The sequence below is a fragment of the Staurois parvus genome, unplaced genomic scaffold (genome assembly GCF_062004578.1).
Source record: "Staurois parvus isolate SC_StPar_1 unplaced genomic scaffold, SC_StPar_1.0 ptg001306l, whole genome shotgun sequence".
NCBI classification, from domain to species: Eukaryota; Metazoa; Chordata; class Amphibia; order Anura; family Ranidae; genus Staurois; species Staurois parvus.
Genome location: NW_028319102.1, coordinates 807,488 through 825,145, shown reverse-complemented (window position 1 = coordinate 825,145; position 17,658 = coordinate 807,488). Strand labels below are relative to the sequence as shown.

Here is a 17,658-nt window from a genome sequence, read left to right as displayed (position 1 = left end):
TAAAATAAAGCAGCGCTGTATCGCAAAAAAATGGCCTGGTCAGGAAAGGGGGTAAATCCTCTGGAGGGCAAGTGGTTAATCAGATGCATTTAAAAGCAGAGGATAGATTTGGGGTCTAATAGACCCCAGATCAATCCATAAAGAGGTCCTATCACTGCTCCAGCTATCGCAAGGGATGATGTTCTTCCCTTGTGACAGGCACCAAAGTGAAAAAAATAGATTAAAGCAACAGTGTAAAAATAAAAAAATGTAAATAAGTAAACGATGAAATTAAAAAAAGAGAATTTTAAGTACCATAGTTTTTCCCTATTCCACAAAAATGTGCAATTTTAAATTGTGACATGTTGGTTATCTATATACTATGCGTAACTTCATCTTTTATTTTTTACCAAACAATTGGGTATTATATTGTGCTCTTGTGTATTTTTTCCCAAAAAACTGTTTTTTTTTTCTTTAGTGCCTCTGCTTAAAAATAAATACATAAATTAAAAAATAAATAAATTAAATATATATATAATGTTTGGGATTCTAAGTAATTTTCTAGCAAAAAAAAAATGCTGATTTTTACATGTATGTGAGAAGAGTCAGAATTGGCCTGGGACTGAAATGGTTAAGCCAGTCCCTGTGTAACTTTGTCTCTAAACCTTTACCCCCATTTTTTTTTTCTAACAAGCAGTATAAACAGCCAGTAACACAGAGGGACAGGACCTGTGTTCTTCATTGGACGTAAAAAAAAAAAATAATTATGGTAAGTACAAATCTTATTTTCTTTATAATCTTTTGAGGGACACATTAATGTGGGAATTCCTAAACAGTTGAGATGTCCAACAGTACTCCAACAGCCACTGAGATATCCAACAAATGTGGACATTACACTCACCAGCCACTTTATTAGGTACACCTTGCTAGTACCAAGTTGGACTTCAGAACTGCCTTAATTCTTCGTGGCAGAGATTCAACAAGGTGTTGGAAACATTCCTCAGAGATTTTGGTCCATATTGACACGAGTTATTATTGTCTTTCTATCATCTTCAGTCTGCCCATTCTCCTCTGACATCAAGGCTTTTTCATAGACACAGCTGCCACTCATTGGATATTTTCTCTTTTTCGGACCATTCTCTGTAAACCCTAGAGATGGTTGTGCATGAAAATAGTAGATCAGCAGTTTTTGAAAATACTCAGACCAGCCCGTCTGGCACCAATAAATATGCCACGATCAAAGTCACTTAGATCCCATTTCTTCCCCATTCTTATGCTCGGTTTGAACTTCAGCAAGTTTGTCTTCACCATGTCTAGATGCCTAAATGCATTGAGTTGCTGCCATGTGATTGGCTGATTAGCAATTTGTGTTATCAAGCATTTGAACATGTGTACTTGATAAAGTGACCAGTGAGTGTATATTACATAGAGTATCTGAAGGAATCAATGTCTGAATCAAGGCCAGATGACAGAAAGGCCAAATTAAATATGGAAATTGCCACGACCAAGAGGAGAGTACGGAGTATCAACCTAATGCTCCAGACCAGGACAGATAATCATCACTAAAGAGAAACAGATATCTAAGCGAAATGGTGGAGCCAGGGGCGGACTGACAACTCATGGGGCCCCCGGGCAAAAGGGGATCATGGGGCCCCTGTGTCCTTGCCCAAACTCAAAAAAGCCTATGAAAAAGGTACCAGGGGCATCTCATGTGGCCCCCTACTGACCCTGGGCCCTCGGGCAGTGCCCGAGTTTCCAAATGGTCAGTCCGGCCCTGGGTGGAGCAACACATGACCTGAGTGGGGGAAAAAAAACAGATTGACAAATTATTTGGCAACAAGAAAAAATGGGTCTTTTGGCTTGTGTGTACAACGTGGGTTGAAAAGCTGGTTGTGGGCTACAGATATATAGAAACAAGTCTCTAAGCTGGACCCTACAGTGTGACTTATCCATAAATATGTGCACAGTCAGGGACCATTCTATTAGGTACAACTACTCACTTGCCAAATGGAAAATCAGGTATCTGGAAATCGGTACATAAACTATGGAGACATAATCAAGACATTTTGTTGTTCAACCAAACATAAAGATGTGGAAGATGTGCAATCTAAGTAATCTTGACTGTGGAATAATTGTTGGTGCCAGACATGGTGGTTGCAGCTTTCCAGAAACTGCTCTTCACATTCTGCAATCTCTACGGTTTACAAAGAATGATGCAAAGAACATCCAGCAAGCTGTAGTTTTGTATTTGAAAACCTATTGTGATTAAGAAAGGTAGGAGGGAATGGCGAGATTTGTTCAAGATGAAAGGATGCTGGCAACCTCAACAACTCTTTACATCAGAGATCTCCAAACTGCGGTCCCTTTGCTAGCCTTTATCCAGCCCTTGGTGCACTATTCCTAACACTGACACCAAAAGTGGGGCATAATTCCCCCAACTGACACCAGCAATGGGACACTATTCTTCCCACTGATATCAATGATGGGGCCCTATTCCATCCACTAGCATCGATGATGGCCCAATATCCCAGTGATAGCAATGATGGGGCACTACTCCTCCTCCTACTGACCGCAGGCACTATGCAACTGAACACCACACCTGAGACCTTATTTACTCTCACTAATGTTGGGCCTGAGACTTTTTCTACCCCCCTTCTGGCCACAATAAAGTCTGAAGGACAATAAACTGGCCCTTTATTTGGAAAGTTTGGAGACCCCTGCTTTACAAGAATGGATTTCAGAATGGCATCTCTGAACGCCCACAATGTTTGTATGCAGGTGTACATTGACCTTCCTGCACAGGTGGTGCTGTTGCAACCACCCTGCAAGGAGAGCGGAGGACAGGAGGAACGGCCTTTTGTATGTGTCATCGGGTGGCTTGCTGTCTGATTGGACTCTGCCACCCGGGTGACCCCTGTTGCCACCTTTAGTAAGGACAGTGCTTATAAAGGCATTGTCCCACTGCTGTTGGCGTGCATTCTGCGTGTGGCTAGGTTAAGAACAGGAACACGCTTAATAGGGAGTATAGGGAGGGGTTAAAGAGGGGAAGGAGGGACAGTATAGGGACTGTCATCAGAGCTTCTAAGGGGGGAACCTTTTTACTACTGGTCCTGCTGCATCTGCCTTCCAGCCACCCCCTCTGTACCAGGTGCTGTCGGTCTCTGTGCATTGCCCTCTGCAAACACTGTGTAACCTTCTGAGAGTGATGCTGCCAGTTCTAAGCCACTGCATAGACTCTGTTACTCAGGGGCGGACTGACCATTTGGAAACTAGGGCACTGCCCGAGGGCCCGGGGTCAGTAGGGGGCCCCATGATATGCCCCTGGTACCTTTTTCATAGGCTTTTTTGAGTTTGGGCAAGGACACAGGGGCCCCATGATCCCCTATTGCCCGGGGACCCCATGAGTTGTCAGTCCGCCCCTGCTGTTACTGTATGCTGGAACATATTTGATACAATTTCTGCAATTTCAACGGCTATGTGTGCCGTTTCTCCGCCCCTTGGTCCCTAAAGCCTACATGTTGGGCATGATGAACCTTGAATAGTAAGAACTACAGCAGTAGAGATCCACACTGAGTTCCCCAATGGTCAGCTAAGAGTTGAATAAAAGAGACTACAATGAGCAGAGTATCAACCGAGGACTGGAAAATATTGCCTGACAAATCCCAACCTCTGCTGTGCAAATTAATTTTGTGTACATATTTTAAGACCATGGATCTATGTCAGTGGTTCTGACTGGTGGTGGTGTAATGGTGTGGTTGATGATTGCTTGGCACACATTACATCCAATAAACACCACATGAACATCATTTGAATATATCTGCTTCAACTTTATGGGTACTAGGCATGTGTACACAAGGGAAGGTGGGGGGAGGCAGTTCTGGCACCTCCAGCACTGAATGGGGTGATGGGGGGTTTATTGATACTGGCAGCTGAAGATCTACTGTATTGTTACTGGTAATTTTTTTCTGTGGTTGCTGGGCAGATCTGTTGTTGGTGGGGGGCTATTCATGCTGATGGGGGATCTTATGTTGCTAGGATCAACTGTTGCTGACTGCTGGAAGATATATTGATGCTGGGAGATCTATTGTATTTTTACTGGCGGGGATCTATTGTTGCTGTGTCTATTGTATGTTGCAGAGCATTTTGTTGATCTATTGTTGCTGGGGGAATCTATTGTTCCTGGCGTACAGAGACCAGAGGTGACTCAGAAGAGAGGAGTACCTGCTCCTAGTTTCTGTGGAAAAAAAAAACACTGTGTATATTATAAATTAGCCACTGAGTGTATGTGAGCATTTCCTCCACTACTGGCACAACTAGTTATTACCAGTGCCCCTCTTCTCATCTCCACAACATAAGTGGGGGGTGTTCTATAGTCAGGGCTGCTGTTAGAAACCACAGGGCCCCATAAGCCAACCTGGCAGGGGCCTCTGCCCCCCCTCCCAAAAATACACACATTACTATGCTTCAGTTATGAATGAACACAGGGAGTGATTGGTACCAATCACTCATTGTGTTCATTCAGGAAAGGAAGGGGCTGGTAAATGTGACCTATTTACCAGACCCTTCCCAGGGAAGGTGGCAGCACTGCAGGGGTGGGGGCACAGAGGGGGCCTGGACAGCAGGGGGAAACATATGGTGCACAGTGATGGATGCAGTGGGGGGCGGAGAAATTTCTGGAACTGATCCCCTGTATGGCTTTCTCTGCAGCAGCTGAAAGCCACAGGGAGGGAGAGAAGAAATGTCCAGCTTTCAGCTGCTGTAGAAAGAGCCATACAGGGGATCTGTTCCAGTATTCCCCCCCCCCCCAACATGTCTATTACCCTCCCTGCCCACATCTGATTGACCCAGATGCCTGGGCCCCACTGTTGGCCTGGGCCCTGTACAGGAGGACTGGTGGTACCCCCTTATCCATGACCCTGTCTATAGTTCAGAAAGAAAGAACTCTGCCTAACATTTAAGTGCAGCATGGGCAATGCGTTGCAAGCAAAAAAAAGAGAAAGTTTTAAAGTGTTACTAAACCCACAACAGTAAAAATCAGTCTATATATGAAGTCAAACATGCTTGTTATACTCACTGTGGAACCTAAAGGGTTAATCCTCACTGTGTAAAAAGGTTGTTTGATCCTGTCTTCTATGATTCTCCCCTTCTCTTACTGTCCCCAATCCATCTGCTGATAGTACAGAGCTCTAGGAGTCACTCTGCACATGCTCAGTTTAGCATGTATGGCTAGAGAGTTTTTTTTTTCCTTTAGGAGGGTACATGCGATGGGCAAAAGGCCAATCAGCACTGTCTAAACAGAGGGTCAGGGGTCATGCAACCTCATAGGACAGTCAGAGCAGAATGAAAGCTCCTTCTACAAGCTTTAACCAGTGCTCAGCTGGACACTAATATAAGTCACAGTTTATATTTATTAAATAATTGCATTTCTATGTTCTGTGTACTGTGGGAGATCAGATATAGTGAATGCAGGGTCTGGGGAGACCAGATATAGTGAATGCAGGGTCCAGGGAGACCAGATGTAGTGAATGCAGGGTCCGGGGAGACCAGATATAGTGAATGCAGGGTCCGGGGAAACCAGATGTAGTGAATGCAGGGTCCGGGGAAACCAGATATAGTGAGTGCAGGGTCCGGGGAGACCAGATGTAGTGAATGCAGGGTCTGGGGAGACCGGATATAGTGAGTGCAGGGTGCAGGGTCCGGGGAGACCGGATATAGTGAATGCAGGGTCCGGGGAGACCGGATATAGTGAATGCAGGGTCCGGGGAGACCGGATATAGTGAATGCAGGGTCCGGGGAGAGCGGATATAGTGAATGCAGGGTCTGGGGAGACCGGATATAGTGAATGCAGGGTCCGGGGAGACCGGATATAGTGAATGCAGGGTCCAGGTTTAGTAACACTTTAAGTATTACAGAGTTATGCTGAATGTGTTTTTTTTTTTTCATTTATTTTGCGCAGAGATACAGTTTAATTAGTGTTACCCTCTGGTACTTGGTAAATCGAAATAAAATCATGATTCATTAAAAAAGGGGAGCAATTATTATCACAATTACATCACAGTCCAAGTCAGATCTGTGGCGCTCTATCAAACCTGGAGTGCGATCCCCTGCCTGTCATTGGACTTCCCGAGGGAATCAGACTACCACATTACACTTGAGTACTTCTCAAAAAAGCCTTCAGACTGGAATGACTTCGGTGGCATAAAATGCCCTCAGTCATGAAGGGATTAAAACATTACTTACAAGGATTACACTGACGCTTACTGCATATATTTAACTGGTAAATTAAATGCACATACTTATCAGTAGAGCAGAATGGCAATACAGCAATAGTCTATGATATGTACGAGAGAATGGCTGTTATCAAAAAGAAAATAAAGCCTAATTTCCATTCCCCTCCCCAGCAATGAAAATTCTCAGTTGGACTATGATATTCAAAGTTTCAATGCATTCGAAAGTCAATGCTTGACTAGCACAGGCAGCTTCAGAAACAATTGTATGGGAGTAAACAGATGCTGTCCTTGGACAGCAATTCATTAGGCCATTTGTCAGCAATGTACGGTGTTATAAACAAGTATTTGTCCCCTTCCTGATTTTTTTTTTTTTTTTTTTTTTGGAAATTTGTCACATTTAAATGATTCAGATCATCAAATTTTAATATTACACAAAGATAACCCGAGTGAGTACAAAGTGCAGTTTTTAAATGACGATTTCATTTATTAAAGGAAAAAAAAGCTGTCCAAACCTGCCTGGCCCTATGTGAAACAGTAATTGCCCTCTAAATCTAATAACTGGTTGTGCCACCCATGGCAGCAACAACTGCAATCAAGCATTTGCGAGAACTGGCAGTCTTTCACATCACTGTGGATTCATTTTGGCCCACACTTCTTTGCAGAATTGTTTTAATTCAGCAACTTTGGAGGGTTTTTCGAGCATGAACGGTCTGTTTAAGGTCATGCCACAGCATCTCAACTGGATTTAAAGTGGTTGTAATGGCTGAAGGTTTTTTTACCTTCAAGTCAAGGCCTGGACTGAGCGAAGCTAAAAGGGAGGGCCAGCATGACTGGGGCGTGCAGATGAGGCGGAGAGTGTAATTTAGGTGGGAGTCTAAGCAAGAGGAAAGGGGGGGATGGTTACTTACTTGATTGGAGTACGCATCATTGAGGGGTGGTCTTGCAGGATTTGAAAAGGGGGGTTGGGTCTTGTCGGAGTCAGTCGGAGCTTGTGCCATCACGGAGGTGGTTCCTCCCGCCCTCCCTCCCTGGAGTTGGTTTTTGTATTCTGTTTGATGTGTTGGTTATGATTTGTCCTTGTGTTTGTCCTGGTGTTGGTTTTTCTGTTTGGTTTGGTTGTTCGTGGTGTTTGTTTTATGTGGGTTCATTGTGTTTGTTTATTGTTCAGGACAGCTGTTTGTGTCCCGAAGTGTTTGTCTGTTTTGTCATGGCAGTCGGCAGGGGTCGATGGGTCTTTGAAGGCGGTGTTGGAGTGACAAGTTGGTGAATTATGGGTTGGGCCCATCGTAGGTATGGGTGTCCCTTCCCAATTATAAGGTCATGTTGGTAATGTGGGAGTTCATTGGCTGTATCTGGGACTAAGTAACTGTAGTATTGTCCCCGAAGCGGTGTAGTAGCGGCTGGGGGCCTTTCATTGGGTGTCAGATACAGCCGTGTTTGTGATGGGGGTAATGGTGCCTTCGAAGACCTTGGACCCGGTTTGGGATCATACTGTCAGGTATCAATTAAGTTTACTGTAAGAAATGTTATGTTTGAGTTATGGTAAATAAATGGCTGCTATGGCCGGTTTTTACACCAGAAAGAGAGTCGCGTGTTTATTTGGGTGGGGAAGGTTTTTGAAGGGTGGTGGTGGTTTTATGGATTAGGGGTAAGTATTAGCCTCGGTATTCTGCACGTCCAATAGTCATGCATTCTATGAATGAAGGTAAAAAACTTTGTGTGTAGCAGCGACCCCAGCCCCCCCCCCCCCCCCCAATACGTACCTGAGCCTCATTGTGATCCAGTGTGAATGACAGCCTCGGCGGTCCCAGGTCTCTGCCTCCTCACTGGCTCTCGTTGCTGTCAATCACAGCCAGTCAGCTAATTAGGAGACAGAGGGGGCAGGGCCAAGCCGTGGCTCCATGTGTAAATGGACACACAGAGCAGCACGTGCCCCCATAGCAAGCTGCTTGCTGTGGGGGCACCTGACATACAGGAGGAGCCAAGAGAGCCTGAGGGGGACCCAAGAAGAGGAGGATCCGGGCTGCTCTGTGCAAAACCACCGCACACAGTAGATAAATATAGACATGTTTGTTATTTTCTAAAAAAAAAAAAAAAAACTAAATCTTTAGAATCACTTTAAGTCCAGACTTTGACTAGGTCACCCCAAAACCTACATTTTTTTTTTAAACCATTCAGAGGTGGACTTCCTGATGTGTTTTGGATCATTGTCCTGCTGCATAACCCAAGTGTGCTTAAGCTTCAGATCACAAACTGATGGCTGGACAGGATTCAGGATTTTCTGGTAAAGGGCAGAATTCACGGTTCCATCAATTATAGCAAGTTGTCCAGGTGCTGAAGCTACAAAGCAGCCCCAGACCATCACACTACTCCCACCATACTGTTGGTATGATGCTCCTTTTTATGAAATGCTGTCTTAGTTTTACGCCAGATTTAACGGGACACACATCTTCCAAAAAGTTCAACTTTTGTCTCAGAATATTTGCCCAAATGTCTTGGGGATAATCAAGATGTTTTTGGCAAATGTGGGACTAGCCTTTGTGTTCTTTTTGGTCAGCAGTGGCCATGGTCTTGGGACTCTCCCATGGATGCCATTTTTGCCCAGTCTCTTTCTTACGGCTGAATCATGAACACTTACCTTAACTAAGGTAAGTGAGTCCTGCAGTTCTTTAGATGCTGTTTTGGGTTCTTTTATGACCTCCTGGATAAGTCGTCATTGTCCTCTTGGCGTTATTTTGGTAGGTCGTCCACTCCTGGGAAGATTCACCACTGTTCCAAGTTTTCTCCATTTGTTTTCTCATCATGGATTGCTGGAGTTCCAAAGCCTTAGAACTGGCTTTGTAACCCTTTCCAGACTGACACATATCAACTACTTGTGTCTCATCTGTTCTTGAATTTTTTTAGATAGTGGCATGATGTGTTGCTTTTTGAGATCTTTTAGCATGCTTCACTTTGTCAGACAGGTTATATTTAAGTGATTTCTTGATTCAACAGCTTTGGCAGTATTCAGGCCTCAATGTAGCAAATGAAATTTAACTCAGCTTTCCAAAATATATGGTTAATCACAGTTCATGATTTAGCAAGGGGGGTGTCAATTACTTTTTCACAAAGGGCCAGGCAGGTTTGGACAGTTTTTTTCCCTTAATAAATGAAATCATCATTTAAAACCTGCATTTCGTATCGTTGTGTAATATTAAATTTAGTTTGATCTGAATCAAGTGTGACAAATATGCAAAAAAAAGAAAATATTGGGAAGGAGAAAATACTTTTTCACAGCACTGTATGTAATGTAATATTTAACGTAGTTTTGAACATCTGACACTTATGGACAACCCTCTTTGCTCTCTCCCCATTTTTGTCCACCAGGGTGTCCAGCTGCTACCTGTGAAGTCTCCAGTGCTCTGTGAGAGACAGCAAGGAACAAACCTCTGTCTGTGTGGTGATTGGACACTCACGAAAAAGTTACTGGGACAACCCCCATATAACTCCTCCCACTTCCAAGTAACCTTAGTTTTTTTTACTAGTGTCCTTAGGTGATAGACCTCTTCGCTTTACTGATAGAAGCTTACCTTTCTCTCTCTGGAAGATTATTCCAAACTGATTCTTCTATTAATATCTTAGCTTTGCGATAGTTGCTGTAGCATTTTATGCAGCTTTCTGATTGGTTGGCTCCTTGGTGAACCATATCCAGACCCTGCCAGATGGAAGACATGGTGCCAGCCTGTAATGTTGCTAACATGCACTGGATTCTGCTGTGGGTGTCCCCATTGGCACGTATGTCAATGCCTGGAGTGGCCACGGTGCTTTACAGGTCCAGGGCTGTGGTTTCCATAGGAACATAATGCTGGTGTGGTGCTGCAACCCATCCAACAGTCACAACACAGAGGTCCACATGTGCCTAGACTGCAGCCACACAAACTGTAGATAAATAGCCAAATGAAAAGGTCAGCAACTCCGTGTGATGCACTTTTAAATTTCCATTTATTAAAGTTTCATATAGAGTACAAAAAGCCACACCATGGGGCCAAACCAAAAAAGCTTGTTGAGGCGTGTCAAGGTGTTGTCCAGCATATTGTAACCAGGCTTTTTTTGTGGCATTGGAGCAGCAAAGGCTTCTTTTTAGCAATTCGACCATGCAGCTTTTTATTCAAGAATCGTTGTATTGTGCTCCTTCAAAACAATCACACCGTCTTTTTCCGGAGCAGCCTGTATTTCTCCTAAGGTTACCTGTGGGTTTTTCTTTGTATCCCAAACAATTCTTCTGGCAGCTATGGCTGCAATCTTTCTTCGTCTACTTGTACTTGAATTAGTATCAAGAGATCCCCGAATGCTCCACTTCTTAATAAGTGATTGAACAGTACTGACTGCCATATTCAAAGCTTTGGGCATCTTTTTATATCCTTTTCCATCTTTACCTTGTTAAATAGGTCTTTTGTGCTCCCCATGGCTCAGTATCTAGCCTGCCCAGAGCATCCATGTGAGAGCTAATAAACTCATTGACACTAATTGCTTCAACTACCACCTCTATGCTGATGATACTCAAATCTACCTATCCACCCCTCACCTCACCCCCACATTCTCCGCCCGCATCACTCACCTCCTAAACGACATCTCTGACTGGATGTCGCTCCATTTCCTCAAACTCAACCTCTCCAAAACCGAGCTTCTCGTCTTTCCCCCTTCCCGTGCCCCCCCCCCCCATCCTTTCCATCACTACCAACAACACCACCATCAATCCCGCCCAGCAAGCCAAGGTCCTTGGCGTCATTCTGGACTCAAACCTTTCCTTCCAACCTCATGTCAAATCACTCACAAATACATGCAGGCTCCACCTTCGCAACATCGCCAAAATACGCTCCTTCCTTACCCCAGACACCACTAAACTACTCGTTCACTCCCTGATTATCTCACGCCTGGACTACTGCAACTCCCTCCTCATCGGCCTACCCCAGTGCAGGCTCTCCCCGCTTCAGACCATCCTGAACTCAGCTGCCAGACTCATCCACCTCACCAGCCGCTCCACCTCTGCCACCCCCCTCTGCCTCTCCCTCCACTGGCTCCCCATTGCCCAACGCATTAAATTCAAACTGCTCACTCTGACCTATAAAGCCATTCACAACACTGCCCCTAACTACCTCACCGACCTGATTCCCAAGTACCACCCTACCCGTACCCTTCGCTCTTCACAGGACCTCCTTCTATCTTGCTCCCTGGTCTCCTCCTCCCACGCACGACTGCAAGACTTCTCCAGGTCCTCCCCCATCCTCTGGAACTCACTACCCCAATCCATCAGACTGTCACCTTCCCTCCTCACCTTCAGGCGCTCCCTGAAAACCCACCTCTTCAGGGAAGCCTACCCCACCCTCACCTAACAGCCGCTGCCCTTCCCTCCTCCTACCACTCCATCCCCCACAGCCATTTCCTCCTGTACCTCTACCCCCTCCCTCCTAGATTGTAAGCTCAAAAGAGTAGGGCCCTCTTACCCCTTGTGTGCTGTTTGATGTTACTGTACTGTTTCATGTATTGTCCCCCCCTATTGTACAGCGCTGAGCAAACCCTTTGGCGCTATATAAACTCGATAAATAAATAAATAAATAATTGCAATTTAAAAAGCCACAGATGGGGGAAATTACCTTTTATTTACCATTTTAACCTGTGTGTGTCACCTTATGTGTCTGAAGCAAGGCCAAACATCCCAGGGGAGGGAAACTTTTGATCAGGGCCATTTGGGTGATTTCTGCTATGAATATGATTTAAAAAGGAGCCAAACAGCTATGTGATATAAATGGCTTCATATGATTACAATCCTTAAAGAAAATACAGTTTTTTGGCACCATCAGTCATATTTTCAATATCAATGCCAAAATGTCATGATTTGTGCCAGGGGATACAAACTTTTGAGCACAACTGTAAACTAAAGAATACTTTATCTACATTTATTGATGCTATACATCTATATTTTTAACAGCCTAAGGCTGTGATACTGATGATTGAGCATCTGCTTTTTTGGGCGTAATTTCAGGCATTAGTTTTGCACGTATTCATGCATATTTGCGCGGGCGTGCATTTGCATGCATAATATATTCCTAGGGAAAGTGCATTAATATTTATGCTCATATGCGTGGATTTTTTCACTGAGGAATACATGACATTTGTTTACGCACTTGTGTGCAAAAGCACATTGTAAATAATGGGCTACATCTTACCTTTAAAAAAAAAATGCTGTACTGAGCTTTTTCAAGCTGCAGTGTGCAAGAGACCTAAGTCTGCCCACAAGGTATCCAGTATGAGGTAATTTAAATTCCTTAAACCAGCCAAGACCTTTCTGCTCCCTTCATTGGATGATCCTGTCCAGTATGGGGACTGGCCTCACACAAGGAATATTTGTTTCTCCTCCAAAGTGTTTTAGTCAACATTATCCTATTATATTCCACTAACAAGGCCCATTCAGGCCTTCAAACTCATAGTATCTTGTTTACGAAAAATTTTAAGCTGGGTAACACAGGATTCTAGCTGCTAAACCTCCATGGAAGTACACAACGTATTAGCAATGGATACTTCCTTATAAATAAAAATGGATAAAACTCACATGCAGAAGTGTCACACTTCAAGGTTGTGGTACATCAGATGTCGGGATTTGTAGGCCAATACCTTGACTCCAGAAAGAATAGAATAAGTGGTCAAGAAATTAGACAGCCAATGGTGTCCAGCATCTGGAAAAGATCACCCGGATGGATACAGGGGTAGTTCTCAAACTTTTCATGCGAAGATCTAACAGCCTCCAGATGAAATTTAGCAGACGTCAAATTAAAAGACCAGCTAAATGAAGGATCCCCTATTGACTTGAAAAATGTTTGAAAAAAAAAAAGATGAAGGAACTGTTATGAGAATCCTTCTAGGATGGAATAATTTTCACATTGCCCATGCTCTGGCAATAAATAGTTTGACTTTTTGCCCGAAGGACCAGCTTGGTGCCTGTTTACATGCAAATTTCCTAACTCAGAGGGAAAAAAATTGAGGATCAGCACAAGGAGAAAGACCATGTGAAATTGAAACTCCCCAACAATTCCATAAAGCCTCAAAAAAGTCATGGACAAGGGTCCGTAATGGGTGTAACTGATCAGAACCTTGGCTTAGCATAAAAAAATGTGAGCAACTAGGGCTCTGACTCATGGTAGTAAAGATCTCCTGATCATAAAACAATGGGATGCCAGGAAAAGAAGGGGCACGAAGATAGACATAAGGGTAAGAGCTGTAAAGTAAAACCAGCAAGAGGACGTTGAATAGTCAAGAGCTTACGAGGTAAAGGGGCAATAGGAATTGATCTCTCGCAGGCCTCAAAATTGAAGGGTGTCAAATACCAAAAGGGTTATAACATAGTGTGGAAATAAATGTTATATCTATTGGGAAATGATATAGTGCTACCTCAGTAGGAATCAGGGATGCAGGTTGCAGAGTACCCAAACAAATCAGGGAAGAAGCACAATAGAGTGCAGTAAATCCAGAAAGGTCACCTGAAGAAGGTACCTGAATCAAGGATCTAGAGTGGAAGCTGCAAGGGTTGCCTGAGCATTCAAGCTGCAAGAAGGTAACCTCCAAGAATCTCAGCGTTACTCACTACCTTGATGTTGATGTTTTTCTTTGCCAGTGTCCCAACTCCTGAAAGTGGCAGCATAACCTAAACATCTAAGAATTTTGTACATTCCTGTGTCCCTCATTAGACCATAACAAAATCAGGTTTATTCAAAAGCAGGGAAAATGATGTCCTCCTTGGTTTCAATGGTGAACACATAAACAAATGGAGCTACAGATGAGGTGGTTGCCAACAAGCATTATAGTACACAGTCATCCAGAAAAGGGAGCTCTAAAATCCTGTTCATGGTTTCCTTTTTACTACAGGTTGCAAAAATCGTATTTACAGAGCTCAATAGCTCAAGCTGAAATCTACAGCCACAAAGAATAAAAATACACTTTGTCCCAGCAAATGCTTTTGCAAAACCCAGGTATTTCCTTGTAAATGTAGCATCGACATCATCACCGTGCTGTGTATAGCATGTGCAGAGAGCACAGTGGTTGATTTTAAGTGGAAATAACCTTTTTTTCCTTTTATTAGGTTAGTATGGGAAACAGAACCTATGTTTCCCATACTATCCTAAGGCATACTATGGCTTTTTACTGCGGTCAGTGTCCTTGCACAAGGACAAGACGGTGAGAGATCTTCACAACAGGGACACAGCAATAAAAACCTGACATGGGTTATAACCCTTTTAATTTCTAAGTAGTTAAAGAACAATGACTACAGTTCTACTTTAACAAAGGTAAGAATCTTAACAAAACCAAATTGACCACAGAACCCGTGTAATTTGGATATGCATTCTAATGTATGTCATCATCTTATACAGTATGATTTCACTATAGCAGAGCATAGTTTTAATTAAACGTAGAACCATGGGGGGAGATTTACATAGTAACCAATCAGCTTCCACGTTTTATTGTCAAAGCTTAATTGAACAAGCTGAAATTAGAAGCTGATTGGTTACTATGCATGGCTGCACCAAATTCTGTATAAGAATTTTAAATCTTCCCCAAGGTCTCTCATTAAAAAAAGTATATATATATTATTATTATTATACAGTATTTATATAGCGCCAAAGGGTATGCTCAGCGCTGTACAGTAGCAAGGGGGACAGAACATGAGACAAGACAGTAACAATACAATACACGAGGGGTTCGAGGGCCCTGCTCTTTCGAGCTTACAATCTAGGAGGGAGGGGATAGTGGTACAGGAGGAAATGGCTGTGGGGGATGGAGTGGTGGGAGGTTAGTTGTTAGGTGAGGTCAGGTGTTAGGTGAGGTTGGGGTAGGCTCACCTGAAGAGGTGGGTTTTCAGGGTGCGCCTGAAGGTGAGGAGGGTAGGTGACAGTCTGATGGATTGGGGTAGGGAGTTCCAGAGGATGGGGGAAGTCCTGGAGAAGTCCTGCAATCGGGCGTGGGAGGAGGAGACCAGGGAGCTAGAGAGCAGGAGGTCCTGTGAGGAGCGAAGGGCACGGGTAGGGTAGTATTTGGGTATCAGGTCGGTTATGTAGTTTGGGGCGGCGTTGTGGATAGCTTTGTAAGTCAGAGTTAGCAGTTTGAATTTGATGCGTTGGGCAATCGGGAGCCAGTGAAGGGATTGGCAGAGGGGGGAGGCAGATGTGGAGCGGTTGGTGAGGTGGATGAGTCTAGCCGCTGAGTTTAGGATCGACTGGAGTGGGGATAGCGTTCGTTTGGGTAGGCCAGTGAGAAGGGAATTGCAGTAGTCCAGGCGTGAGATGATGAGGGAGTGTACGAGTTGTTTGATGGTGTCTGGGGTGAGGAATGTGCGTATCTTGGAGATGTTACGGAGGTGGAGCCTGCAAGATCTAGATAGCAGTTGGATATGGGGTAGGAAGGAGAGGTGGGAGTCCAGGGTGACACCCAGGACTTTGGCGTTTGGGGTGGAAGAGATGGTGGCGTTGCTAGTAGTGATGGAGAGGATGGGGGGGGCACAGGGGGGGGAAGACCAGGAGCTCGGTTTTGGATAGGTTAAGTTTGAGGAAATGGAGCGACATCCAGTCTGATATGTCGTTTAGGAGGTGGGCGATGCAGGCGGAGAGTGAGGGGGTGAGGTGGGGGGTGGAGAGGTAAATTTGGGTGTCGTCGGCATAGAGGTGGTAATTGAAGCTGTGGGAGTGAATAAGTTTGCCAAGGGAGGAGGTGTAGATGGAGAAGAGGAGGTGCCCGAGGACAGAGCCTTGGGGGACCCCAACAGAGAGGGGGAGGGGGAGGTGGCAGTGTTGTAGGTGACGCTGAAGGAGCGTTGGGAAAGGTAGAAGGAGAACCAGAAGAGAGCAGCGTCCCTGATGCCAAGGGAGTGCAGTTTGGCAAGGAGGAGAGGGTGGCCAACAGTGTCGAAGTCCGCGGAGAGGTCAAGGAGCAGGAGGATATATATATATGCTACTGCACTTAATTGTAACTGGTGCTGCACTTCCAGTTTTCTCTTAAGACTCTCTGCAAAGCCTCACTAATACCTTTAAGCCTGTAGTAAACTCCACCCAATGCAGCTTCCTGTGATGTGGTGGCAACTGTGCTTCACCGCTGCTGAATTCAGAGCAGAGTTGTCACTCTCATGCAGGCAGAGACTGTTTGTACTACAGAGACATGAAAAAAAAAATGTTGCAGGGGGTACGTGCTTATCAGCATTGTAAAATATCAATCAGCCCCTGGTCACACCTTGTGTTGTCCACTGCTTTCTGGATTGACAGCACTGCATCTGCTGCTGAAACCCTCCTACTGTGAGCTGCAGTGTCTGGGAGGGGAGTGTGTGAAGCACGAAGGAAAGTCAATGTGCCTCAGTCAGGGAAGGAAAAGGACATTTTTTTGTTTACTTTGTGCTGTTTGTGAATCACAGGAGATTAAGGGGGGACATTTAGGCGACTACAAACCTCATAAAAAAGGTGCACTCCTAATATATAGGTACAGTAGGCTACTTGGGGCTCACCAATCTCGCTGTAGGATCCATCCATAATAAGATCAAGATTCAATCTTCACTCTTAGGACCTTCAGGGACTCGAGTCCCCTTCTTGGGGTTCACTGCCCTGGACCTGTATAGCACCTTGCTGGAAAAACCTTGGTAAGTTATTACTGTGCAGGGTTCCATATACGCAAGGTCCAGTGCTACGTGGTCACATTACAGGCCGCACCCATGTCCACACTTCTTCTATCGCAGCAGGGTCTAGGTATCGTCCATTTAAGCTCAAAAGCCATAGGAACAGATTCAAATACTACCAAACACTTGATTCCAATCTGGACTTATCTGAGCACATATTAGCATTTGCGCAGAGCTGCACATTAGTGACCATCACCTTCTGACACCGGCAGTAAATCTGATGTTCTTTTTGCATGGGAGGGGTTACATAGGGGAGAATTTCCTGTCTTTTTTTTTGCCAGTGTCCAATCACGTGTAGGTGGCTAGTAACCTAGGTAGTCATGATTTATAGCTTGCTCTGTATCTCGTGATGTACAAGAAAGAAAGGACATTTTGTTTACTTAGCAACGCTTGTACATCACATTGTAACTATAGTTGGTACTTGTTTGGACTGAAATACAAGTGCCCTTAGTAGCCCTTTAAACCTTAGGTTGTAGCTCTGCCCAAATCTTCCTGATCCTCTTCTCCACCTCAGTATATTTCACAGGAAGTTCCAGGATCTCAAGATGGACATCGTCACCAAGACCAAGGTTTGCCAGTTCCTGCCAAAAAAAAAAAAAAACAGTTAAAAAAATATATACCAACTGAACTTCTTGATAGCTGAAACATGAAGGTGCAAACAAGCTGACATTCTAGCTGTTCAAGGATGTAGCTGACATACATTTGGACCGAACACTGAACTCATCCCTACTGGCCACAGGACCCACATGGAAGAAAAATATA

The 17,658-nt window shown here is 44.4% G+C and overlaps 1 protein-coding gene across 2 annotated transcripts in view; it reads right to left on the bottom strand.

Moving 5' to 3' along the window:
- PGPEP1L (pyroglutamyl-peptidase I like) overlaps positions 1-17,658 on the bottom strand; it is a 56,331-nt gene that overhangs the window by 9,538 nt on the left and 29,135 nt on the right. For both annotated transcript variants that reach the window (XM_089661086.1, XM_089661087.1), the window contains one exon: positions 17,361-17,477. In XM_089661086.1, coding sequence (XP_089517212.1) covers positions 17,361-17,477 — 117 coding nt within the window. The remainder of the gene's footprint in view (positions 1-17,360; positions 17,478-17,658) is intronic.